Here is a 27,095-nt window from a genome sequence, read left to right on the forward strand (position 1 = left end):
AACAACAGAAAGGAAAAAAAACAACAGGAGAAGATGAGTGGTCTTCAACTTTCTTCTTTTCTTCTTCTTTTTCTTTAGAGAACCACTCTGTTGAACTTCTTTATGAGTAGGACCTCTCTTTGCATGAAAAGCAAAGTTCATGTTTGGGTGCCAGGATTTGGGAATGTGTCTGAATAAGTACGTCACAGCCTAAAAGGTGGAAGTATAGGAGGTAGTAGTTTTTCCTGGGTGGTATTGTGAACCACTTTATAGGGAGCTGAACTACAACAAGCTCCCAAAAGTTCGTATCTAAAACTAGGACCTTGTTCTCCTCAGCCTTTGCACTAAACTAGCAACAAACACACACAAAATAAGACTTTGGGGGGGGGGGCGCACAGTTCTGGGCATTGAACCCAGGGCCTTGCACATTCTATGAAAATGCTTTACCACTGACCTACATTCCCAGCCCCAAAACAGGCCATTAAAAAAAAAAAGGTTTAATTGTTGCATCCCTTCTGAAGTTTGCATACAATAATTGCTTCTGCCATACTCAAGCACAGTGCAAAACTTTGTGCTTTGAGAATCCTTCACAATTCAGACTTTGAGAATCATGTGGCTACAGGAAGCAGTTGGGAACACAATGCTGCTGAAGACTGACTCAGTTTAAGTAATTGCTGGGATCCCAGGAGAAGCTCAGCCCTGCCCAACCCTGACCAATGAGGATGGAAGAGACAGGCTTCCTGCTTTCACAGCATAGAGAACTGGGTTTGGGATGATGGGGTTTAGATTCATGACAGTATAGGAGGGAAAGTGTATCTATCTGTACATATTTTCATACACATTTATATCCATTCCTGGGGTAAATGTACATATTTAAACCTGCATTTAAAGATTTAAAAGGGGGAGGCAGAATTAAGGACTTTTGTGAATATTTTCTCAGTCCTCACAACCCCAGGAGAAACATTGTATGCTCCTCTTTTATATATAAGAAAATCAAGGCTCAGAGAAGTTAAATTACTTTGCCCAAGATCACTCAGCTCAAAGGTGGGAGCTGCACAATCAACTTTGATTTCAAAGTGGAAGCACCTGCCATCTCAGAAGATTCTGAACCCTGTAAATTACCAGGAAGGGGCAGGCTCCTCCACACCTCCAACAGCTGTAGGAAGGATGTTCATGAATTCACTGTTTAAAATGTAGTCAACAGATGTACATCAAGATGTCATGTGTACCAGGACCTAAGCTACAGTGGTCCTTTTACCCAAGTGACAAAAAGTACCTCCTCCTGCTCTACAGAGACCATCTTCCGGGACTTTCAAGGCCACATGGCAAGGGTAATTAGTGTCAGCTGCTACCTTTTCAGGGCATGAAAGAATCAAGTTCCCAAGAGAGACTGACTTCAGGAGGATAAAAGACTAAGAGAGGACGCTGCTGCTGGTGGTCATTTTGGTGCCTATTTCCTCCTCTAGGGAGGGGCAGTAGCTCAGGTGTGAGATCAGAGTGCAGTTCTTAGCCAAGCCATAAGCTGAGGTATGAAAGCGGTTGAACACTAAGCTGAGCAGGACTGAAAGGTAAGTCCCCTTCCTAATGAACTTTTCCAGCCAGAAGCACAGGCTGGTGAGCTCAAGCCATTGCAGTTTGTGCTCCAATAATGACAGTCACTGCCACTGTGTGCATGTGGCCCAGTGTATGGGAATGGAGGCTTGTTCCCTACTGGGGCAGACTTGAGAGTTGCTTGACAGAGAGCAACTTTGAAGCCAGACAGACCCAGGTTCACATTCTAGCTCTGTGCCTCTTGGAGAAGCCACCTAATTTCTCTGCCACTCAGTTTCCCCATTGCCCAATGGGGATCATAATACAAGTAGAGTTACTGTGATTATCAAATAAGACAATATAAAAAGGACATCCCGCAGTGGCCAGCACTACATGGGTGGCCGCCACTGTCACCAGTCTCAAGCCTCCGGGGTCTGGTCTATGCTATATCTGGATAAGTAGCCGGGCTCCAAGCCCCAGCTTTGTCTATGTTCTTGGCTTCCTTTAGAAGGTAAGGTCTTAGGGCCAGGGATTTAGCTCAGTGGTTTCACTGCCTGCTGTGCAAGCGCAAGGACCTGAGTTCAATCCCCGGTACCAAAAAGAAAAAAAAAAAGGTAAGGTCTCTGGAAAGAAAGCTCTGCCAAGGAGCCTGGTGAGGAGAGGGCTCCACTGCAGTGGTGCCATCATGGGGAGCAGCGGGGAGGGGGGCCTGCTGTGCAGTCCAGGAGAGTCAGTTCACCTCTCTGGGCCTCCATTTCCTCAGCGTTTACCTGGGAGTAATGACAAGTGCCCTCAAAACCCTCGAGGCATGATTGGAATAATCACATCTCCTTTTACCTAAATGGCCAGCAAGACCCATGGCATTTTCCCATCCACTCCCATAGCATGTGTTTGAAAAATTACCTCAAACTTTGGGCGGGGGACAGGATGTAGGGGAGACCCAAAGCCCTCTCCAAAGCACACCAGGGAGGGCTGAGCTGAACCATTTCCCAGACACCTGAAACCACTGATCACCTGAGGCCCGTTTCTGGTGCATGTGTTTCAGCTTTCCAGGTGCACTGCATCGAGATTCCTTTAGCCTCTGGGTGCCGGGCATGGCGCAGAAGAGCACTGCGCACAACAGCATCAACTTGCCCTACCAAGACCTGGCTTCCGAGGTGATCAGGCGGAGGGTCGCCATGGCCACCAGGTACCCAAAAGCTTTCTTCAGGTTTACTTGTGGAAGGGCGGGGTTTCCGGGTGGTGTTGGAATGGAGACAAATGGCTAAGCCCCGCCAAGTGCCTCAAACTGCAGGAGGCACTGGGTCACATAAATATGTTCACCTGCTGTTGTTAGATGCCTCTCAGGGAGGAGGAAACCACTGTGTTAGCTGCTGTGGGAAAGAGAACTTCAAGGTGTGGTGACACTCATTTGCTTCTGTCTGTCGTGTAGGCAGTGGAAAGAACCTCACACCAGCTTTTAATGGGTGTGGGCACCACATTAATGCTTGGTTAATGTGATAGAAGTTATTATGTAGCCTCCTAGGATGAAACACATCCCTTTACAGACAAAGTTTGGGGACAGCATGGGATCTCTGAAAGCTCACCCTTATTGCCAGAGAGGCTATAGGCTCCCCGCAGGCACACCCTGTGTGTCTCCTTCACACTGTGTGCCTGGCGCTGGGCTAGCAGACAGTGGATAGTGTGTGCTTTCTCAGAAATACCAGCTTGCCTGGCCCAAAGGAGAAAGTTTGCCAGAGGTTTGAGTACATAGCTGTCCATTTCCATTTCAAAAGGCTTTAATTGCCTGGGACCTTCCCTTGATGGTAGGCTTGGCACAAATGATACAGGATGTTGGGGCTGAATTTTAATTTTAATTGAAATTGTGATCCTCCTGCCTTGGCCTCCCAGACAGTTGGAGTTAGAGGCATTGCCACCACACCTGGGTGACACCCTACATCGTTGCTGCATTTGGCATGCTTATGATAATGTGGTGATGCCTAAAATCCCAATCCAATGGGGTGCCTGAGGCACCCCATAAAGACATACAAAGAGGATGATAGGACTCCAAGTTGTATTGAAATTGGACTCTGTTGAACTTGCTCAGATCTTGCTAGTGTCACTAGGTCACATGTGGCCTCTGACCCTTCCTAATAGGAAGGAGGGGGCCCCAAGGCTGGTGGAAGCCAGTGGAGGCTTCTTCATTCATTTTCAGCAAAGGTCAGCAGGTTATAGTTTCCTTGGGTTGTTTAAATGGATTTACAAGTTATATTACCTAGTCTTTTTTTTTTTTTTGGTACCGGAGATCGAACTCGGGACCTTGCACTTGCGAGGCAGGCGCCAGAACCACTGAGCTAAATCTCCGGCCATATTACCTAGTCTTGACAGATGCAACCTGTAAAACAGACAAATGGCCCAAAATATCTCGGCCAAGAAAGCTCAGGTCGTAATAAGTGTAATATTGTAAATGAGAATAAACAACACTTGGCAGAGCTGACACTTCCAGTTTGAGCGTTGTTAAGAAACACTGTAAGCTTATGCTTTTCACTAAATCTGACAAGATATTGGTCAAAGAAATAAGAGTTGTTAAACCAAAATATGGACTTTCATCCAGTATTGTTCCTGAGGACCCTTGAGTTTAGGGTTTATTGGGATGTAAAATATTAGCGAATTGATAGAAGTTCTGTATACTTTCTTGGTATGTATACATGTATGTTATATATCATATGTACAATATAATAGATTAAATGTTATAAAATCTGTTATATATTAAATTATAGAATATGTAATCTATGGTAGATTGTTATGTCTATCATAGATTATGTAATATATATGTGTCTATCTATGGACGGGTACTAGAAGCCTTTGCTGATAGAGGGCCTTGGCCAGTTGACACCCGGTTTACCCCACGAGGGTGGGCACTGTACCAGGAGGCTGTGGTCTCTGTGCTTTGTCTACCTGAGGAGGGAGCTTCCCCATCTGGGGCCCCCGGCCACAATAGCACCACTGTCACCTTCAGCAGCATGAGCAATCGGCCGCTATTGGGAGTGGCAGGAAACGAAGCCAGGTGCAAACCTGAGTTTGGACCCGAGTTCTACTCTTTCCTGGTCACTTGCCCTGGGCAAATCACTTTCTGTTGCAGCTCCCTTGGCTGAAAGACCCCAGACTTACTGTGGGGTGTGTGTGGCTGAGAATCTCCATGTAATTAGTTTATAGCTAAGTTTTAGACCCTGAGACACAGCGAGGATTCAAGGAGCAGTTAATCTGCATCTGTAACAGCGTGACACCAAAGTCCCCTTCCCTTGAAGGAAGGGTTTGCCCAGCCCTGAGCAGGAGGGGAAAGCTACATCTACTTCAGTAGACAGGGAGCAAAACCCTGCAGGTTGCAGTGGGGGGAAATCGGGCAGAAGGGAGATGCGAAGTGAGCCCAAGCCCTGACTGGCCCTAGAATGCTGCAGCTGGAATCCAGCAACACCTGGAGGCAGAGTCTGTCACGGGATGAAGTGTGCAGAGGATGGCTGGTAAGGGTGGAAAGAGCCACGGATGGGAAAACTTTCTGCTCTCATCCTGAGACCCTCTGGGAAGGGGAACATTGAACCCAGCTCTCTTGGTTCCATAGGACCAATGGAGACAACTGAGCTCACTCTGAGAACAGATGATTCAGAATTAAATAATGTGTGTGTGTCTGTCTGTCCTCTCTCTCCCTCTCTCTCCCTCTCCCCACCCCTCTCTCTCAAGCTCTGTAAGTGTGGACACAGGAATCTGGAAGGATGTCCTCTAAAATATTATAGTATTGCTGGGGACATAGCTCAGTGGCACCACACCTGCCTGGCAAGAACAAGGTCCTGAGTTCAATCCCTAGTACCAGGGGGAAAAAAAGGAAATATTATGGTCTTCTTCCAGTGTGACATTTGGGTGTTTCACTGTCTTTTCTTTCCCCCTCAGTACTGGGGATTGAACTCAGGACCTTGTGCTTGTGAGGCAGGCGCAGTGCCGCTGAGCTACATGCCAGCCTTTCGTTGTCTTTTTATCTCTGTTTTTTCTAATCCCATCTTTATTTGAAAAACATATAATATGCCTTTCCTCCTAGAGAAGAGGTGATTACTGAGAAAAATGATGACGCTAAGAAGATGGTCTTCCATTTAGGCACGGAGACAGAGCCTTCTCCCAACAAGACCCACTCCACCGAACCTCCTGCCCCGCCGCCTTCTCCGGCCGAGGAGTCCACTGGCTCCCAAGCAAGTACAACTTAAATTATTTTGAGGCCACTCTTACGTGAGACTCCAGCAAGCAATTTCAGTGATGTCCTTGGACGTGTCTTTGAAGACTGTCTTGGAAATCTTTGTTCTTTCCTCTTTTTCTTCTCCTAGAACCATGGTTGGGTGTTGCTCATCTCCGCTGATGCACTTGGAGGGATTTGGGGTTTTCAAGCTGAGTCTCTGGATGTATTTGATCTTTAATTTATGCTGCACTGTAGAACACTTGCAGTAGTCGGTTACCTTTGAATTTAAAAAGTTACCAGGCACCATTGTTTATTACTAAATCTGAATCTGTAAAAAGTTCAGGTCTCTGTGACTTAACTCTAAAGATCTGAGGTCCAGAGGACCCTGACGTTTGAATTTTCAAATCTCAGCCAGGGACACCACTGTTTTATGGCTCTTTCACTCTAATTTAGCTGAGCTGTATCCCCATCCCTTGTACTGGAGCCAGAGTGGCTGAGTTTCAGACTTAATTGACTTCTTCAAAGCTTACTTATTGGGGCTTGAGGAAATTGTCAAACTCTATAAACAGGAAACTCAGCCCTGAAAAGTAGCTAGCACAGAATGATTTAGTGGGAAGAAGTATATTTCCCAGGGCCCTTGTTCAGCCCTCTTAGCAGACCTCAAGCCCTTCTAAAGACTTTCAGGGCTCCTTTGAGTGATTTGGAGGCATTAGAAATGTGGTAACTTGGATGTACATGAAAATACAACTTGCCATCTTTTATGTCACGTTTCTTCATGGGGTCATGCTAGTGTGCTCTCTTCACACCTGCCCTTACGAAAGTGCTCAGCCCTCTTCCCTGATAGCCAGTAGCTGGGCTGTTGGTATTGTTCCTTTCCTGTGGGTTTCTGCAGCAGCATGAGGGAGGCAGGGACCATCCCCTGAGCACCTGTCATTGCCAGCAGGGTTGCCAGCATGCACACCTCCTCCCCCTCGCTCACATGAGGAAACAGACCTGCACTCCCCAGTAAGACTGCCACATGCCAGGTGTGGCTCCTTAAATCGATTCATTAAAATTGAATAAGATAAAAATTCAGCTCACAGTTGCAGTATAGCACCTACTGTGTGAGCCAGGCACTCTTCTGGCGATACATCACTGTATAGAACAATCAATCCCTGTCCCAGTGGAGTTTATCTTCCAATGCGGGAGACTAACAAAAATATATGATGAGTAGAAAGGAAAAGAAAAATGAAAATAATAACACAGTAAAACAGATGAGAAGTGCTGCAAGAAGCAGCCGGTTAGTTGCGATTTTAAGTAAAGCGGCCTGGGTAGGCCTCCTAAGGAAGGTGAAAGCTTGAAGCCAGTGATAGAGTTAGGTGTCAGGACACCTGAGGCAGAGGGATGAGCAGGTGCCAAAGCCTGAAGGCCAGGTGTCCCTGATGTGTTCCAGGGAGATCAGGGAGGCGAGCTGGGCTTGGCTGGAGCAGTGAATTGGGACACGGCCAGAGGAGGAAGTCACAGTGGTGGCAGATCCTATGGGGCTTTGTAAGGACTCTGACTTTGAATGAGAGGGGAAGCCATGAGGGGTGTTCAGAAAAAGAGGCATAATCTGGCTTGCATTTGACTTGGTTTGTTGTTGTTGTTGTTTGTTTTTTGGTACCAAGGATTGAACTCGAGACCTTGCACTTGCCAGGCAGCCACAGTGCCACTGAGCTAAATCCCCAGCCCCTCTGGCTTACATTTGAACAGAATTTTTCCATCTGCCCTATAGAGAATAGACTGTGCAAAGGGAGTGGAAGCAGTTGAGATGCTATTGTAGCACACAGTGGGGGTGCTAACTGTGGCCAGATTCTGAATCTGGTTTTAGAGATAGAATGGTTATAGGATAGGAAGGAGATGGATAAAGGATGATTCTAATATTTTTTGGCTTGTGTAATTGGACGGATGGAGTTCCATCACCTACAAGAGGATCAGATGTGGTGTGTCTGGGGCAGGAGTTCAGTTCTTGATAGTTATATGCCTAAAAGACACCTAAAGGGAGAGGCCAAGTTAGCAAGTGAATAATGAGTCTAAAGTTCAGGGGTCATGACTATGCTGGGGACAGACACTCAGGGTCTCCAGTGGTTGGGGCTCAGAGGAGGCACCAGTAAAAGAGACCAAGGGTCAATCAAAGATGCAGGAGGAGTCAGATGTCGTGGAAGCTGAGCAAGGAGTTTCTTTCTTTCCTCTGTTCTTTTGCCTTCACCCCCTTCTTCCATCCCAAAGCCAGAAACACAGCTGATAGAAAGTAGGAAAAGGAGTCATGGGCAGGGCTGTGCAAAAGGGACTCTCCTCCCCGTGTGGGAGCTACGCTGGCTCATCTGATCACCCAAAGGTATCTCTTCACCTACTTTTCATTTAAACATCTGGAAGCTATAGGTGCTTCTTAGGGTAAGTTAGCATATGCATTCTGACTCTTAGGTTTTCTAAAAGAATCTGTTGCAGGGGCCAGGGGATTTAGCTCAGTGGTTCCGCCACCTGCCTCACAAGCGCAAGGTCCCAAGTTCGATCCCGGTACCAAGAAAAAAAAAGAATCTGTGGCCATGAGTGAAAATGGTAATACCCAATTGTTATGGGCCAAATTACCTCGTATGTCAAAGTCCTCATCCTAACACATGTTAAGTATCCCCAAGTCTAAAACTCTAAAATCCAAAGTGCTGCAAGATCTGAAATTTTTTGGGGGTGCTGATGTGATACCACAAGCAGAAAACTCCACACCTGACCTCATAGGACAGGTCAGGCCAGGTGTAATTACACTGAAAATACTGTATAAAGTTACATTCAGGCTGTATGCATAAGACGTACATGAGACACAGATTCATTTGTTTAGATTTGAGATCCATCCCCCAAGGTATCAAATTACATATATGTAAATATTCCAAAATCTGAGAAAATTCAAAATGCCTCTGATCTCAAGCATTTTAACTAAAGGATGTTAAACCTCATACTTTAAAAAAAATTTTTTTAATTTTTTTTTGGTACCGGGGATAGTACTCAGGACCTTGCACTTGCGAGGCAGGTGGCAGAGCCACTGAGGTAAATCCCCGGCCCAAACCTCATACTTTAGAATCTGACTGTCTCTGGAGATTTGCCCTATAAAGAAGGACTTCCTTTAAAATGAAGCCATTAGGGCCGGGCATTTAGCTCAGTGGTTTCGCCGCCTGCTGCGCAAGCGCAAGGACCCGAGTTCAATCCCTGGTACCAAAATAAACAAATAAATAAAGCCATTAGAGTGAGCCTCAGTCCAAAATGATGACTGCCCTGATAAAGGAGTCGAGGACACAGGCACACAGAGGGGAGAGCAAGTGTGGACACAGGGAGAAGACCCACATCTGCAAGCCCAGGTGAAGAGTCTCCGAAGACATCTCGATCTTAGATTCCAGCCTACAGAACTGCAAGAGAAAATAAATGTATGTTGCTTAAACTACCCAGTCTTTGGTGTTTTTTAGGATGGCCCAAGCATACTGATACAGCATTAGAGAGAGACTTTGAGATTTCTTCCTCTCCCTATATACTCAAGGAATGTGTCACTTTAAAGAGGATTTATTGCCTGTGGAAAAGGAAAGTCAAATTCTCAGCTGTGCTTTCCAAAGTATAGTCTTTAGAACTCATGGGAGGGAGAATTCTTTGAAGCTCAGACTGTGCCTTTAAGAGCTGGATCTCATGCTGAGCCCTGGTCCCAAGAATAGTATGGGGAAAATAGACTAGACTGTCCCAGACCCGTTGTCTGACTTGACTCTGGGGAAGCAAAAAGCCTCAGAGTGAGAAAACTTAGGTTCTGAAGAGCTCCAAACAGGACTTCACAAACAGGATAGTTTGGGGATTTGAAAGCAGAAGAGATTGGTAGGTGTTTCCCGCAGTTTTATTCCTGTTGGTGGCAAATCTACTGGAGAAATGGCCCAGCACCAGCAGGGGGCAGCAGCAGAATAGCAAAGGGTACCTCTATTCCTACGGAGCAGGCCCACTCCTGAAATGTCACTATTTAGGGGGTAAGGGGACAGGCTAGAAAAAACCAACACATAAGGCAGGAGGATCAAAAGCTCAAGTCTCACAAAGCAGCAGCCTGCCCAAACCCCTGGGCAGCCTCCACTCTTCCAAGGCTGGCCCGAGCCAGCGCGACCCTTGGGCGTCACACAGAAGGGCTGGCTCAGCTCTCATTAAGGGTGGGATCTTGCCTGCCCTCTGCTGCGCCTGAGAGCAGATGCACTACCAGTAGAGAAAGCCTCCCAACCCTGCCCTAGCCTGGAACCCTGGGGCTCAATCCTCAAAGTTGTTCAATGTTTCTCTTTCGTTCAACTGTAGCTTCCCCCTTTCCTGATGATTGATTTACAGAAGAGAAAGTAAGCTGCTCAGAAGGCCCTGAAGTGGGGAGGAGAAGCAAGAAGATGAGTAGTTAGGATGGGTGAGGTTTTGCTGAAAGCTTGGGTAGAGTGGTCTGCGTTCTCTGGCACCCTCTTGAATGGGAACCCCGAAGTATCTCTTGTGGGAAGGGGGCCTAGATTCTCCCCCACCCCACTCCTCCCTCCTTCAGCTGTGTTGATGGCAGAGGCAGAGAAGACAGAACTTACAGCCCGTTTCTCACTGGAGGGGAAAACTCGTCGTCTGGCTTTGCAGAGAAGGCGCCACCTTACACTCGTAGTACATTATCTCTACCATGTGCTAGGATATCACACTTAAGAGGACAAAAAAAATGTAAAATACTTGAATGAGCTTGTATTATAACATTAATATTATTGAGAGTATCTGCTTCCCAGGCTGAAGCGATTCATTCATTATTCTAGTTCTGCTTTAGTCCTTTGTAATTTGTGATAATTATGCTTTTCTTTTTAGTACAAAAAAATGTATAAAAATAAAAATACGAAAAGGCAAAAAAAAGAAAAAAGCTGAAGTCTCACCAGGGCAACTTAGTGAGACCCTATCTCAAAATAAAGAATAAAGGTCTGGATTGGAGGTGCAGCTCAGTGTGAAATGCCCTGGGTTCAATCCCCAGCGCAAAGAAAAAGAAAATCTGGACATCAGAGGATGCAGGACGCCAGACCTGGTACTGGCTCCAGAGGCATGGATGTCAGTAGCTAATGCTGGGATCCACACTGAGGGTGAGAGCCAGGTGCAAGAAACCCTGCCTGGGTTCCTCCCGAGTCCTAGAGAGCACCCAGCTCTTATCTCAAGCATAGATGCCACCCTAGGGACAATGGGGGAGGAGCAGAATTGGCTGACAGCCTCCCAGTGGCATGGAGTCCAAGCTGAGTAGGCAAGGTAAAGTGATCTAACATTAGCTTCTACAAAGAGAGAAACTGAGTTTTGCTATTAAAAAGTAATGCTATGGGGACTGGAGGGAGAAAGAGAAGTTATTGTTTAATGGGAATGGAGTTTGTTTTATAAGGTGAGAAAAAGTTCCAGAGATAGAGGGTAGTGATGGGTGCACAATAGAAATGGATCTAATACCACTGAATTGTGGTATTAAATGCCAGAATTTTGTATTTTACCACACCTTTTAAAATTGGCTAAAATAATGCTATGAGGTTTGTTCATCTGAGGTTGTTTTTTATAAGATTAATATCCATGACAACAGACAAGAACCAAAGGGAAACAGGGTGAAGTAAGGGAAAAATGAAAAGATTTTTCAGGAAGGGCCAAGGACCTAAAGAGATATTTGGGGAAGTGTGGGCACTCTGGTTTGCCTGGTGTCATCCTGGGCAAAACCTCAAAACCAGCACAAGCCTCTCTGTCTCTCTGCCTGTCTCTGTCTCTCTGTCTTTCTCTCTCTCTCTCTCTCTCTCCCTCTCACACACACACACACACACACACACACACACACACACCTTGCAATCACAATCATCTCTCCCAACCCAAAGAAATTATCTGATCTTTGGAATTTGTGCTCTTAAGTAAAGATTCCCACAAAATTCAAGGAAGATAATGTTGATAAGATAATTTTATTTTACAGGGCAAAGGGTTATATAATGCCCAACTGAGTTCTATCTGAATCATGAGCAGCCAATTACAGCAAATACACCTCACACATATGTTCAATCCTGGCTGCAAGAGCTTTTCCTGCTTTTGATCAAGGGTTCTGGGCCACGCAACTTGCAAGAGCAATGATTAATAAAGAAATGATTATGCCTTATATCTCTTGCCCCAAATTGCTGGCAAACTTGGACTGTTTTGGCTGAACAGCCCTTTAAAAGCCGATAGAGGAAAAGAATATCTATTGTAACATGAAATTGCCTAGACCTGCACATTGCTGTCCTTGTGTAGTCAGACGGTGGCCATGCACAGCCTCCTGGATTAATGAAGGCTGGAAAGCAGAGAGAAGCTTCGTGGGCCTGGCTGGCTGCTCTCCCTTCAGTCTGTTCCCCTCCAGAGTCCTAGATGGCATGATCTTTCACCTTTGCTGTTAAGGCCTGGAGATATCTCACATCTTGGAGAGCTTGATGTCATAGGTGACCATGTTGAAGTTGTCCCAGGCAAACAGCTTCCTCTCTAAGGGGTTGTAGTCGATCGTGCTGGTGTATTTGTAGTGGTTCTTGAACGGAATGGTCAGGCTCTTGCTGCTCCCTGTGCCTGTGTCATAAGCAAAGTTGACAGTAGCATCGGCTGAGGAGTAGCTGCTGATGGTGTACAAGGTCCCACAGATGACAAAGGCATTGGCGACCGACTGCTTACGGATGTTAGTCTCCCAGGTTCGTTCAAGTTCCAGATTCTCTGGGTTCAGCTGGGAGAGGATGATGGCGCCTTTGGCCTCCTCGGTGCTATAGATGATCCAGAGGCCAGTCTCATCTACAGCCAAGTCAATGTCTGTGTAGCCGCCCCAAGAATACGGGAACTGTCCGTGGTAGCCGGCTCCAGGGATTTCCTTTTCCTTCTTCACTGCCTCCGTATTCAGCTCGTACCTGATCACAGTTCTGGACCCAGCGCCCTGGAAATAGAGGCTCCCCGCATATACCACTGCACCCGTGCTTTCCAGCGGCCGGGGAAGCACGTGGACCTTTGAAGGGTAGCCCTGCACGAAGTCACTGATGAGGTCATATTCAAAAACCTGGCGGATGTCTACGCCGACCGTGTTAATTCTCCATGTGGTCTCCTGGGTGTAGGGGTACTTGGGTTTGGGGTCTCTCATCCACACTCCATACTTGCCAGTGATTGTTTCAGCAGTCTTCAGAGTGACAGGCTCTCCTACCCAAACTAGTTGTCCACATCCTGATGAGCGAAACACAGCAACATGTATCCAAAATCTTTCCAAATATAGTGACAATGCAGGAGCAGAACAGGCAGAGAAAGACCCTAGGGACAGCCTGTCTGGGCTTAAATCTCATCATCCACTGACTGAATGACTTTCAATAAGGTATCTATGTCTCTAAGCCTCGGTTTTCTCATTTGTAGAGGGGATAATAGTGTTTTGGGTAGTAGGGCTACTGTAAATTTTAGATGTAATGAAACATGTGAAGTGCTTAGTATCGAAATACACAGAGAATGTTCTGTGATAGGAATTGAACTTCAATTCAGTACTAGTTGTAAAGACGAAGGCTGAAGGTTCCTCTGAATTTGTAATATTCTACTTGACCCCAGCAGGGACTCATGGGCACTAGTTAGATTACTCTCTATCTGACTTTCTTTTTTTTTGGTACTGGGGATCGAACTCTGGACCTTGCACTTTTGAGGCAGGCACTGGAACCATTGAGCTAAATCCCCGGCCCTGCTACCTGACTTTCAAGACTTATTTATTTTGTTATTTAAAAGAGAAAGACAAAATCAGCTCATTATAAGAATAATCTTTGTATAAAAAATTGTAAAGCCCTAAGTGTTAGGTCACAGTTTACACATCATTTTAATACAATAAAAGCTGAATATAATTTTTTAAATATGGTGAAGAGATGGTTGAAAATTTGAATATAGCAAAATCCAACCAAATCTCTGTATTTTAAGCAGTGCTTTCAATTTCCTCATAGAAGCTGGACTCTGTTTCCTGTTCATGTCTCAGAGAATCATATTTTAAATATTTCATAACCTTCATCCCATATCCCATGCATGCCCATCAGTGCTAGCAGTAACTGTCAATAACATGGACAGCTGATGTTTCTGAAAACTAGAGCTTTGTTTTGTTTTCTTTTTTTTTTCAATACTGGGGATTGAACCCAAGGCCCTTGCACTGAGCTTCATCCCCTGCCCTATTTTATGTTTAAGACAGGGTCTCACTAGATTGCCCATGCTGGGCTGGAACTTGCCTCAGCCCACATGCCTACACACACCCACACTGCTGGATGGCAGGTGTGCACCACCACACCAGAAGAAAACCCCGGGTTTCCTTGAAGAGACACTGGAGGGGGGAAATTAGATTATTCCTAGATGGTCAAAGCTCAGTGAAAGCATTGTTAGGAAGAGCCTGTGCTGAGAGGGGGTGTGGCCTATACCTGGCCCTAAGGTGAAGACATGAAGGAACTTGTGAACACTGATTTCTCAGCTGCCACTGGGTCAATGTAACAGTCAAGCGGGTAAAGAAACACATCTCTCCTCTTCCCCTGGTGTAGCCCAGCCCAGCCTTCCAGGTGTGGGTGACGGGATACAGGGCTTTTCTAGAGAAAGGCTGACTTCCTGCACCCACCCTGACAAAAATGCAGACAGGGGTTCTCTTCCTCACTCTTCCCCTACCTTGGCTCCCAGTGAAGCGAAGTTACGGCCGTGGGTGGCCTGGGTGGCCATTTAAGCTATCCCAACCCCAGCGCAGAACTAAGCGTACCAGACAAAGACCATGAGGGCTCAAAAGGAAAGAAATCTAACTTCCTACCATCGTCTCCCTCTTCAGTCCTGGGACGGCCAGAGGGACTCTCCAAGATTCTCGAAGCAGGAACTTCCGTTAACTCTGACTTCAGTTCCTGAAAGGCCAAACTGTCCAAATTCCATTGAGAAACTGTATTAAAAAGAGAGAAAATTGTAGTGTGAGAAGAAATGGCCCTGTGGAGGGTAGCGTTTAAATAGGCTCCCAAAAACGTGATTCCTGAGATTTCCTCTAAGATAATGGTTGGGAGTGGAGTGCGGTGTCGGGCAAGGGGAGATACCAGCGTGATTGAACTGTGTTGAGAACTACTGGAGCTGGGGTGCAGGCTACTTTGGGGTTCATTCTTTTCTATTTTTGTGACTGCTTGAAAAATTCCATACTATAAAATCTCACAAATAATAAACTGAATATCAATGTGTCTAGCACAGAGTTGAATATTCAAAATAAAATAAGATTTTACACAGTGGTTCTGCCTCCTGCCTCACAAGTGCAAGGTCCCGAGTTCGATCCCTGGTACCCCCCCCTCCAAAAAAAAAAAGATTTGACACAATTAAAATAATTTCCACTAGAAGGGCTGATTTATGAGTAGGTGAGGTGTGATTTCAGGGATATTAAGAGGGTCCTTAGCATCTTCTTAGATGTCTGAATTTCACCAACTAAAAATGTGCTGTTTGACTTAAGGGTTTTTCCTTGTCATAGGCAAATATCTTATAAGAAGTAACATATTAAGCTTTTTTGTTTTATTTTAACATATATTCTATTCTTCAATTGACACATAACAGCTGTATATAGTGATGGGATACAGTGTGACTTTCAGTACACATAAACAGTGTGTAATAAGCAATTCAGGGTAGACCAGGCAGGGTGCCACATTCCTGTAATCTCAGCATTTGGGAGACTGAGGTAGGTGGATCATAAGTTTGAGATCAACCTGGACTACGAATGGGACCCTGTCACAAAAAGCCAAAAGAACAAAAACAAAACAAAAATCACATCAGCTCCGGGTCATTGGTGTATAGATCACCTTAGCCATTTATTATTTCTTTTTGTTGGGAACATTCAAAATCCCTCCTAGGTATTTTAAAATATGCAATGAAAATTGATAGTAATATATTAAGTTTTGCATTAACAGGGGAATGTTCTGTCAGATTCATTTCTGAGGCCCATTTTGCACAAGGAAGAGAGAGTGTGGACAGGGTTCCCATGGGAATTTGGGGAAAGTTTGAGTAGTGGAAAAGGAAAGATGTGTGCGGGATACTGGTTAGACACGAAGTTGTCCCACTGTGTCCCACTGTGCCCCACAGCCCTATTTATTCTTTTTTTTTTTTTTTTTTGTACCGGGGATCAGACTCGGGTCCTTGCAGTTGTGCAGCAGGCGGCGAAACCACTGAGCTAAATCCCTGGCCCTCTTTTTCTTTTTCCCATTGAGTTTACTGCTACATTTTAGGTATACAATACAGTTACATTCATCATTTGGGATCTTGTACCTTTACATGGTGTATCTTGGTTCTTATTTTTTCCCCATTCCCCTGCCCTCCCTTCGCCCCCTCCACCCTTCCCTATTTACAAAGACTTTGTTTCCATTTTTCCTTTTCTCATTTTTTTTCTTTTCCCTTCTTTCCTTTCCCCTACCCCTCCCACTTCCCCTACTCCTTTAGACCTTTTCTTCCTATTTCACATTATCAATTATACATTTTGAACCTTATTTACACTTTCAGTTTCTCATACCAGAGAAGCTATTTGGTATTTACACATGTGTGTCGTATTTATTTCACTGAAGAGTATGGCCTCCATGTGCATCCAGTTAGCTATTTTGTTTCTAGTTTCTCATTCTTTATGACAGCTCTATTTATTCTGATCTTACAGCAGTTCTTAAATATAAGGATGAACTGATAGCCAACAAGGAACAAGATTGTCTTTTAAGTATAGATTTGATTACTATTCAGGTATAATGAGGCCCACAGATCAGGAGGCAGTCGCCATTGAAAAGATAGTTCGAGGGATGGGACTGTAGCTCAGCAGCAAAGTGGTAGCCTGGCATGTGGAAGGCCCTAGGTTCAAGGCTTCCCAGCCTTGAACACACGGTTTGAGGCAAAACTATGGAGAAAATAAAAAGATCAGTGGTCACCAGGGAAATGTATGCACACAGAGGATTTATAGGGCAACGCAATGACTCTGTGTGACATTATGATGGTAGAATCTTGTCATTGTCCAAATCAACAGAACGTACAACACCAAGAGCGAACCCAGTTGTAAAGTGTGGGCTCAGTGATTATGATGTCCATATAGGGTCAACAATTTATCATTCAAGGGAGATCCTCAAATGGGGCAGGCTATGCATGTGTCAAGGAAAGGGTTATACGGAAAATGTCTGTAACTTCCCCTCAGTTCTCGGCCTCTTGAGCAACTTGGCGCCTAGCTGGGGATTTTTAGCTGTCCAAGACTACAGGGTGAAGTCAATGCCTCACTCATCCTGAGCTGTCACTCAGAGGCAGGAAGGACAGGAAGACATTTTTGGCCTTTCTTTGTGTGTTTGCTTAACTCTCCGAAATTTGCATTTCATGTCCAGAGGGTTACAGTGTAACTCTGCCTGTACCAGGAGTCACAGGAATCTTAAGGCACAGGTTCCTCCGAATTTTCCCATCTCTGGAATACCTTCTTGGAGTTGCTGGTGTTTAGCTTCAATGAATCACAGAATGAGGAAAAATATTCTTCTCGGAAGCAGCTGAAGAAAGTATTCAGCTAAGCAGCTCTTAGGCTGAAACTGGGCTGTGGGGCTCGGGTGGCATTTGGTGATGGCCAAACAGCCCTGAAGTCCTGTGGGGGCTGTCTCATCAGCTGCACTGTCTGATCCCAGCTGCAGCCCTCTTCTTTCTACCCTTGTCTTTATGCAGCTTTCACAGAGCCTCTGGAGGGGATCCTCCCTCCCCTGGGGTATCCCTCAGTCTAGCAGATCCATATAAGTGAAGAATCAGGAGCCAAGATGGACAGCCAACTAACATCCTTGGTATATGTCCCAACCTGTAGGAGACCAAGGACACAGCAGGTCTTAACCTCTCTAGCCTTGCATCCACAGAGCTGCTCATCCATCCATCCACCCCTATGAGGAACTCTCAAACCAGCAGAGTCCTTTTGGCTGAGGAGTAACATGGGTTCCAGGCTGCTTTGAGAATCAGGGTCTTTTGGACCATTTCAAGGGCTCCTGGAGAGTCCTGGAAAGTTCACTGGTTTCCTCACTCTCCTTCTCCCTATTTGAGTGTCTGTGGGTTTGAGGAAATTCCTGTTCTTCATTCTGAAGAAGATTGCCTTAGCCTTGAAGGTACAAAGGGCAGAGACCATCCCACTACTCCAGTGGAGGTGCCCTGGGCCAGCCTGAGACCTAGGTGAACACACATCTATGGCAGGGAGTTGGTGCTTCCCACTGGGCAGCATGGGAGAGGACCAGGATGACTGGAATGCCCTGTCCTGTGCTACTGGGGGCTGTCAGAGTGAATACCCCCTTTCCGTACAAAGGCTGACAGACCCACTTGTAGCCATGCTCCGGGACCTTGCCTCTCCCAGTGGCAGGCCTTCTCTGAGATGCAGCAGGAGCTGCCTTTGCTGCACATCTCCTGCATCCAGCAGAGCTTCACACAGTGTGGCAAACTCTCGTCTCGGCCATTCCTCAAAATTAGGTCATTGAACAGGTTCTTTGGGTTTAGTCATTTTCCTTTCATTTGTCCCTTTTCTTGGACCATTGCAGACTGTGTAGAGGACAACTCAATGTTCTTTCTTTCATTGTTCCCACTGCCTCTCAGAATCTGGAAGCGGGGTTCAGGCCACGTGCAGTGGGAGAAGTACTGCAGTGATGCTGTCCAGAAGCCTGAAACCCACCCTCCCCACCTCCCTGCCTTCAGCTATGGGCCTCAGTGGCCACGTGGGGGACACTGCAAGCCACCCCTCCCCATACCTCACAGCTTCTTCCTCTGTGCACCTGAACAAACTATCATAATCTATGATTATAGCTAGGATGATTTTTACTTGGTGACTTACTGAGAAAAAATATGTACATTAAGAAAAGTAGGGGTACGTGATGAAAAGAAAATTAAGAAATGCCCACTTGGGCTGGGGATTTAGCTCAGTGTTTCCAGCTCCTGCCTCGAAAGCTCAAGGTCCTGGGTTCAATCCCCGGTACAAAAGAAAAAAAAAAGAAATGGCTTCTTTAGTCACAGAGGGAATGAAGGAACTAGGAATAAATAAATAATTGAAAAGCTAAGTATTTACTCAGATGACTTCCTTAAAAATAGCTAAAACACTAGCACTAAAATACTGAAAAACAGGAGTGTGTGTGTGTGTGTGTGTGTGTGTGTGTGTGAAAAGAGATGATCCACAGATATGGATAGTTCCTTTCATACTTAAAAGAATTTTTATTTTTATTTTTTTACTTATTTATATTTTTGGTACCAGGGATTGAACTTGGGACCTTGCACCTGCAAGGCAGGCGGCGGACCCACTGAGCGAAATCCCCAGCCCATAAAAGAATTTTTATACAAATTATGTGATCTAGTGCCTTCAAAGTTTCAGAGAAACAGAGTAAGGCTGCAGGACTGCCAACTGTACCTAATGAAGTTCAGCTATTGCCACCACTTACTAAGTGTTACTGTGAGCCTGGTGCTGTGTTTGGTGCTGGCTCTTCGTTACCTCTATTTCACATAGCAGTTCTGCAATTGAACCCTAATATCCTCATGTTCAAAGGATAGCAGGGCTCAGAGGACCTAAGTGACATACCCAAGGTCACACATTGTGTCAGCTTTTTGTTGCTGTGACAAACCACCTGAGAAAAATAAGTTAGAGGAGGAAAGGTTTATTTTGACTCACGGTTTCAGAGGCTTCAGTTCATGGTTGCTGGCTCCATTGTTTCTGGGTCTATGGTGAGGCAGAATGTCAGAGTGGAGGAACATGATGATGGGACAAAGCTGCTCACTTCAGGGCAGCCAGGAAGGGGAGAGGGAGAGGGAGAGGTAGAGGCTGGAGATAAGGCACAGTCCCCATGGCCTACTCTCCTCACTTAGCCCCAGCTTCTGAGTTTCCATCACCTCCCAATGATACCATCTAATTACGAACCCATCAATGGATTAATTTATTGCTGAAGTTATAGCCCCCATGATCTAAGCACCTTCCAAAAGCCCCACCTCTGAACACATAGGCCTTTTGGGGGACACTTTGGATCCAAACAAAAACACACAGCAAGTGGTGGGGCTGGAACTTGAACCCGTGTTTTCCAAGTCCATGGCAGGTGTGCACCCTTCTACCCTGTGGTGGGAAGCTATGTCCATTACAAGCATCTTCACTGCCTCTCAGAGCTGATCACTTCCACATAAGCCCTCTGAAAAACAAGGCCTATGTTTCCTTTAAAGTGAGCCCATTGTGGAACTATCTCAGCAGGGAGGCCTGGAGGGACACCACGGGAGAAGGAAAGTCTCAGTTTTCCTGGCCTGGTCCGGTGATCTGTGTGTGCGTGTGAGGACGTCCAATAGAGCTCTGAACAGCCACTGACCCAGAATGTGTTTCCTGTGGCCTGGCGACCTCATCCTGGCCACAAACCTGCCAGAACCCTTCAACAAGGGAACCAGATTCCTTGCCCTTCTGCTCACTCATTTCCACTGTGCCCGAGCCCCAGGCTGAGGGTCACCTCCCCACCTGCACTGGGAGGGGTCCTGTTCTACCTGCAGACCAGCCCCCATCTCTGCTCTCTGGCCAACTGAACCCTGTCTTCCCCAGTGAGATCTGGCCCCGCCAAGTCCCCATCCATAAACACCTGCTGTAGCCCAAAGGGGCCATCTGAAATTTACTTATATCTTAAAGTTTCTTTCATCAGAGTTGATAAGTCGTTATACAAAACTTCCCTGGCTTGACCTACTGTGTGTGTGGTTCCCCCTCTTCACTGGGCCTAGTCTGCTTCTGGAGGCTGGGCAGCTGCTCTTTACTCCAGGGAGCGAGCCGCTCCCATCGCTGAGCTCACATCCAGCGAGCTGCCCAATAAACACAGTTCCTAGCTCGGCACCCAGAGTCCAGTCATCCCATCAGCTCTTCCATCCCCACTGCCAGAGAAGAGAAGACGACTGTCCAGGGCTGAGTTCCTGTCCTGATGACACCATGGCACCTAAGACTCCGAGTAGCAGCCCTTCAGCTCTCCCTTCCTCTTTCCTTGCTCTTTGTGGGGACCACACCCCACATGTGTTCCTTGGAGTAAATAAGAACCACAGTAAAACATCATGTCAGGGAAAGGTTTCCTGAATGACTGCAAGGGCTGCTTCCAGCTGGCAGATGGGGAGCTGGACTAGGAGCCTACTGGCTTCTTCTTGGTCCAGTCAGCCAGGAGCATTTGGCAACATTCAGACTCCCAGCGTAGAGCCATCTGGCATGACCAAAACCAGGGATGCATTTGTGTGAAGGGGCCTGGACTGAGCCAGAAGGTGTAGCTCCCTAGTTCAGTCCCGCTGTGTCTGGGATGTGCGACTTTGGGCAAATGGGTCAACCTCTCTGAGTCCTATTATTTTGAGTTGGATAAATGTTATCAGACCACAAAGATATACCAAAACTCAAAATCCTCTGGAATGTTCCCAAACCTAACATTTCATTCTAAATGTGGAGGGAAAACAAAAAGGGATTATGAAAATATTAACTAGGTACCAGATAGTTAAAGATTTTAGGACTTTTGGGCCAGGGATTTAGCTCAGTGGTTTTGCCACCTGCTACGCAAGTGCAAAGACCCGAGTTCAATCCCCGGTACCAAAAAAAAAAAAAAGAAAGAAAGAAAGAAAAAGATTTTAGGACTTTTTTTGGACAGATTATTGGGGATTAAACCCAGGAAGTGCTGAGTTATACCCCTAGGAGCTCTTATTTTTCTTTTTAGAAGGGTCTCACTAAGTTGCTCAGGGTTGCATCAAACTTGTCATTCTCCTGTCTCAGCCTCCTGAATAGCTGGGATCACAGGCCTAGGTTACTATGCCTGGCTTTATTTTTTATTAAAATTCAGTCTTTTGATGCCTGTTAAACAATTTTGGAAGTTTTCCACATGCTCTGCCCTCACCTCTGCTAGACTCACATTCTAGTTCTAGAGAGCTTGACCTAGAAATGGAATTTATTAACTTAATTGCATCCATATGCAAATGGCACTTTAATGATTTTTATAAGTATTTTCTATCATGACTTGAAAAGTTCATTTTTATTTAAATGAAGAGACTGAAGAGGAAGAAGAGTGTCACCAGGTTTACAAATTGTCACAAATGATTTAAGAAAGTGAAGATTGGCTAATAGACTACTGTCCCTGGTGCTGTTCCAACAAGTACTATCCACAGAATCAGTGTATGTTGTAGAAATATTATATATATTTTGACATTTTGGTCATGGAATGACATTCTAAAGTGAGGGAACTCAAGCAAAAGAATCCCTTCCTGGCTGTAATCCGTTTCCTGAGTGGCCACTCCACCAGGTACTGTGCTGATGTGTAGAACAACCCAGAGGGCTCCTCATGCACACCCTCTGGGGGAAGGGAGGAATCTGCAGCCCTTGTACTAGTCACCTCTGGTCACCCCATCCTGCCTGTATTCTCCGGGATGGTGCTGGGCACTCTGCCTCTCACAGACGCTGCCTGCTACCTGCCCCAACTTCTCCGACTGCGAAGTCTTCAAGAACCAGCCTGGCAGCCACATCCATGTACCTGGATGAGCACTGTGCCCCATGGGATAGCCCTTACCACACCTGTGGATGAAGCCTCCCTCTTCCATCACACTCTCCCCACCCCTCTGCATAGTGGCACTGAGCTTCTGTTGCCCACTGTGGTGACCAATTTATGAAGAGCGCCTTTTTTACTCCTTCCTTGAGTAACTCTCGCCCATCTCCTGTTTTTCTTCCCAGGGATGGTGGCCCATATAGACCACCTCACACAAGCTCTCACCCCAGGCTCGGTTTTCTGGGGGACCTGCGTAGAGGAGAGGATGAGCAAAGGGAAGATGTGGGATGTTTCTTGTGATAGTAATAACCAGCTGCTATTTATCTTGAGGCTAAATTGAGTTTTTCTCCTACTTTGGGCTTCCATTTGTCTGTGTGTGTGTGTGTAGTGAAATGTTTCCTGTCGTGTCTGTAGGTATGCATGTATGTTTGTATCTATAAACAAGTGATTTCTATAGTTCTAAGGAGATTTTTAAGAGTAACAATTACATAACAAAGAAGGAGGTGGTGACAACTTGAACAATGGGTGGGGTAAGGCCAATCCCACCTTTTCAGCCTTTTCTTTATCGAAGCCTTTCTCCTCCCAACCTCAGCACTTCAGGACCCAGCACTTGTGCCCACACTTAAATCCCGGCCCCTCAAAATATTTCTTGTCCGCAAATCTAGGACGTTGAAACAGATCTTTTGTTCTAAGCATTTCTGTACTTTTCTATCTTTTTAGGGTGTATGAACTAGAGTTCAGCTAGGGGCCCTGAAGGTCACTGGTCCTTAGGGAGAGAGGGCAGGATTCTAGTTCTATGGCTGTCACTAAGTGGCCAGGTGGCTGCAGATGACTTATGTAACCTCTCTGGGCTTCGCTTTTGGCATCTGCAAAACGGAGCTGGCGGTACGGAACCCTTGATAGCTCCTTTTCCAGTTCTACATTCTCATACTAATGTAATTTCCTGCTTGAAGATGATCCACTACTAGAAAAGAACTTCCAAGTTTGGAGTTCATTTAGATGGGATATTGCCTTATTTCAGAAGTAGAGCAGCTGGAAAGGACACGAAGAAATACAAACTTAGAGAACACATCTAATGAATGCCCACAAGATGATTTTTAGAAATTGCCTCTATTTTCATATACACACACTCTCCACATATCCACACATGCAGAGTTTTTGTTGAGTGTGTCATTTCATTCAGGCAACAGTCTGAAATGATGCTTCAAAATATTAACAGTAGCAGTAACTCTTCGTTTGTCCTCACGTACTCAAGTTCAAGTCCCTGAACTGACTGGCTGTGTAACCTGGGGCTCCTCAGCATCTTAGGAGGTCACTGTCCTTAGCTGTAAAACTCAGAATTGGGGTCGGGGATTAAGCTCAGTGGAGCCGCTGCACCTGCCTCCCAAGCACAAGGTCCTGAGTTCAATCCCTGGCACCAAGAAAAAAAAATATTTTTGCATCATGTTGTTTTAGTGATTTTCAAAAATGTGTAAAAGGTGAAAGACTACTAGGCCGGGGATTTAGCTCAGTGGTTCAGGTGCTTGCCTTGCAAGCGCAAGGTCCCGAGTTTGATCCCCGATACCAAAAAAAAAAAAAAAAAAAAAAAATGGTGAAAGACTGCTAAGATAACAGCCCGTGCACCATTCACTGAGGTTCACCATTGTTAATAGTTTGTGACCTCTATGTTGCCTTTTTTCTCCTTCTCTCAGGTTCCTCTTTACTGAGCCGTTTTAAAGCAAGGTGTAAACACCGTAACACCTCAAGGACTTGAGCACGAATCTTCTTAGAAAGAGGATATCCTCCTTCATAGCTGTCATCCCATTATTTCACCCAAGAAGTGGAACATTCAGACAACAACACAATCTGATAAATAGTCTGTGCTCAGATTTCCTCAATTACCCCACCTAGTCCCTTGTAGTTTCTCCTCACCGTGCAGGATGGAATTAAGGACTGTACGTTTCATTTCATTACCGTATCTCTTAGTTTCCTTTACCCAATTAATCTCTAATCTCCTTCATTCCTTTTCTCTCTCTCACGATGTTGAAGGGTTTAGACTAATTGTACCACCTGGACACACTTGTTTCCTCAAGATCAGAAAACTTGCTAAACAGTGAGTATCTGAGAGCACAGCTTTCACAAAAAGTGGCACAAATACTGTGTCCCAGCTGATGAGCAGGAGTGCTCTTCCCCTGCCCCACACTCACGAGCCGTTTTGCCAAGTGAGTGAGGGCCAGGACAAGCAGAAAAGCATCCAGTTAAAGTTGCCTCGGGACTTAAAAGTAAAGGTTCTCATATTGAACAAGGTGAAAGAAAACTTCCAAAACAACACATAGAGAGAACTAACAGAGTTGCTACCTCTCAACTTTGTCAAAGAAGGATATTAAGAACACAAAAAATCATTACTTATTATCCTTTCATAGATCTATCATCTTCTCATAAATAGAGGGCATTTTAGTACCAAAAGGTAGAAATAAAGTTTCAAAAATTGACAGTTTTCCAGAAAGGGCAGTTGACCACTTCCTACTGACCGTATACTAGGTGCACTGCACCTGGTCCTCTGCAGTTTTGCTAGGGACCACGGGACCTTGGCCATGGATAGGCACAAGAAGTTAGAATCATTCACCTACGCTGGCTTTTGGAGCTACTTTACTAGAAACAGGTAAAAGTGTTTGCTTGGCCCTCCTCAACTCAGCTGGCTTGTGCTAGACAGGTGGCTTCTGGGAGAAAGGAGAAGGCAGGAAGGGAAAGCAGGGCACCTATCCCAGGTCCCCAGGAACTGGGTCACCCACCCCTGCATTCTTACCTTCCCTGGAGCCCGGCAGCTTGTCCTGAGCCGGGACCCGGGCCTGGAGACAGAGGCCCCTTCGAAGCCTCGCCACCTCCTGGCTGCTGCTTTCCAGCCTCCTGGCCAGCTCCTCAACCTCCTGCCCCAGTCGCCTCTTCTCTTCCTCCAGTGCTGATTTGTCCTGAAGGAGGTTGCTATAGGCCACCTCCAGCTCCCTGGCTTCGGTCTCCAGCCGGTCCCGGTCCCTCCTCAGGGTACCCAGCTCCCTCTGCAGCCCCTCCTGGGTCTCCTGGGTCTCCGAAGCCTGGTCCAAGTTCAGCCGGTGGAGGAGGCTCTCCAGGGAGCTGAGCCGGGCTTTGGTGGAGTCCAGCTCTGCACGATGGGTGCTGCTGTCTCTCTGTAGGTCCTGGATGGCTAACATGGTCTGGCCCTGCTCAGGGCAGCTGGATTCATTGGGACTGGCCACAGTGAAGGTGTACTGGCACCAGCCGCTCCGATCATTGGCCTTGCGGAGCTGGGCTGCCCTGGCCCCTGCTCCCCACACCAGGCAGGCCAGCAGCAGCAGCTGGACAGCTGGCATCTTGGGCCTGCAGCTGGAGTGATGTGCACAGAAGAGCCTCAGTGCAGAGGCTGGGGGAGGCTGCACTGAGAGGTGTCTGGACGGGTGGGCCTGCTGGCTTGTGCCTGAGCCCTACCAAGGTTTATATATGCTGGGGAGCCAGCCCCACATGGGGGAGAAAGAGGTGGCCACGTGAGGCTGGGTGGAGCTGAGCACAGGGGATTGCTCTCACACTGCCAGGAAGAATCTCAGAAAATAATCTTCCAGAAGTCTGTTTGAAATTTCTTGCTTTTTAAAAGAATACCCACTGTATGTACCCCCGTCCCAGTGATACACCTTATATTTCTACTTTTTTGGGCACACACACATATACTCACCTCATCCAATGGGAATACTTGTATGCTGATTTGAACAAGAAGATTTCTAGTTTACATTTCCATTCACTCTGCAGACTTCTTTGTGCTAGGAAGTGGACCAGCAGCCAGGGACAGAGCAGGGCCCAAGACATAGTCCTGTCCCTGTAGCAGGGACAGAGATAGCTACCGGCCAGCCAGGAGGTAAGTACAGCACCTTCCTAGGCTTCAGGCGTTCCCGTAGAAGCTGTGGAAAGCCAACAGTCTCCTTTCCTCCTAGCTTTAAAACAAATGTGGATGTATTTTTAGGAAAACTTCCCAACTATATCTTGCATCTCAGTACCAACCAATGGCAACTCTGGCCTCCTGAACAGTTTTTACTCTGTTTGTGTGTGTGTGTGTGTGTGTGTGTGTGTGCATCTGTGCACACTTCACCATAAACCTCACTGGTAAAACCTGCGGAACCCTTCTCAGAAAGATATTTTTAAATGTATAAAATGCATAGGATTACAAAGGAAACACATGATGTTTAAGTTATGATTATCAAAATTTAAAAAATTGGAATATATATGTGCTTCTTTATTAACACATTAAAACAAGATCTAGTAGAAGGCCCACTTTCAAAGAAGTTTTGAAAAGATTTTAAAAAAAAGTTTTGAGTGTAAACAGTATTTCATGGTATCAGCAATAACTTTAATGTGATATAAAATGTCTGATTTCTCATGGTAGAGACAAAATTACGAGTATCATTAATTTTGAGCTTATGTCACATTCATAAGGGAGTGAAATGTTAAGTTTAGTTAGAAGATGGTGAAAATAAAGATCTTACTTATTTTCCCTTCTAATTCATGGGCTTTCTGGGCTGTAAGTTAATGAACCCTGCTTTACATTAATAGAAACAGAGGGAGCTGGGATGTAGTGGTCCATACTTTTAGTGACAGCTTCTCAGAAGGCTAAGGCAGGAGGATTGCTTTAGTCCAGGAGTTCAAGGCCAGCTTGAGTAACATAGCAAAACCCCATCTCACAGGAAAACACACACACTGGGCCGGGGATTTAGCTCAGTGGTTTTGTCGCCTGCTGCACAAGTGCAAGGACCCGAGTTTGATCCCCGGCACCAAAAAAAAAAAAAAAGAAAAGAAAACACACACAGTAAGAGAACCCTTCAAAACAACAAAACAAATAGAAAAAAACCACC

At 45.9% G+C, this 27,095-nt stretch overlaps 2 protein-coding genes across 3 annotated transcripts; one reads left to right on the forward strand and one right to left on the reverse strand.

The window, feature by feature from the left end:
• The first annotated feature begins 1,359 nt into the window (after positions 1 to 1,359).
• Positions 1,360 to 6,040, forward strand: Myocos (myocilin opposite strand). 2 transcript variants are annotated; one of them, XM_087194325.1, is made up of 3 exons: positions 1,360 to 1,547; positions 2,555 to 2,698; positions 5,579 to 6,040. In XM_087194325.1, the coding sequence occupies exons 2-3, from the start codon at positions 2,604 to 2,606 to the stop codon at positions 5,739 to 5,741; spliced, it is 258 nt and encodes an 85-aa protein (XP_087050451.1). In that variant the 5' UTR covers positions 1,360 to 1,547; positions 2,555 to 2,603; the 3' UTR covers positions 5,742 to 6,040. The 2 variants fall into 2 exon arrangements, with proteins under 2 accessions (XP_087050451.1, XP_087050452.1); XM_087194326.1 differs by having other exon boundaries at positions 1,370 to 1,547; positions 2,563 to 2,698; positions 5,579 to 5,936.
• A 5,608-nt stretch (positions 6,041 to 11,648) lies between these two features.
• On the reverse strand, positions 11,649 to 25,671 carry Myoc (myocilin). Its single transcript, XM_004853441.3, has 3 exons — positions 25,007 to 25,671; positions 14,517 to 14,639; positions 11,649 to 12,931 (listed from the first exon to the last, which is right to left on the reverse strand). Exons 1-3 carry the CDS (start codon positions 25,566 to 25,568, stop codon positions 12,147 to 12,149), a joined length of 1,470 nt encoding a protein of 489 aa, XP_004853498.1. The 5' UTR covers positions 25,569 to 25,671; the 3' UTR covers positions 11,649 to 12,146.
• Between the last annotated feature and the right edge of the window lie 1,424 nt (positions 25,672 to 27,095).

The sequence above is a fragment of the Heterocephalus glaber genome, unplaced genomic scaffold (genome assembly GCF_053883595.1).
Source record: "Heterocephalus glaber isolate CG9 unplaced genomic scaffold, H.glaber_assembly_v1.0 deba00001600, whole genome shotgun sequence".
In the NCBI taxonomy this organism is placed as follows: Eukaryota; Metazoa; Chordata; class Mammalia; order Rodentia; family Bathyergidae; genus Heterocephalus; species Heterocephalus glaber.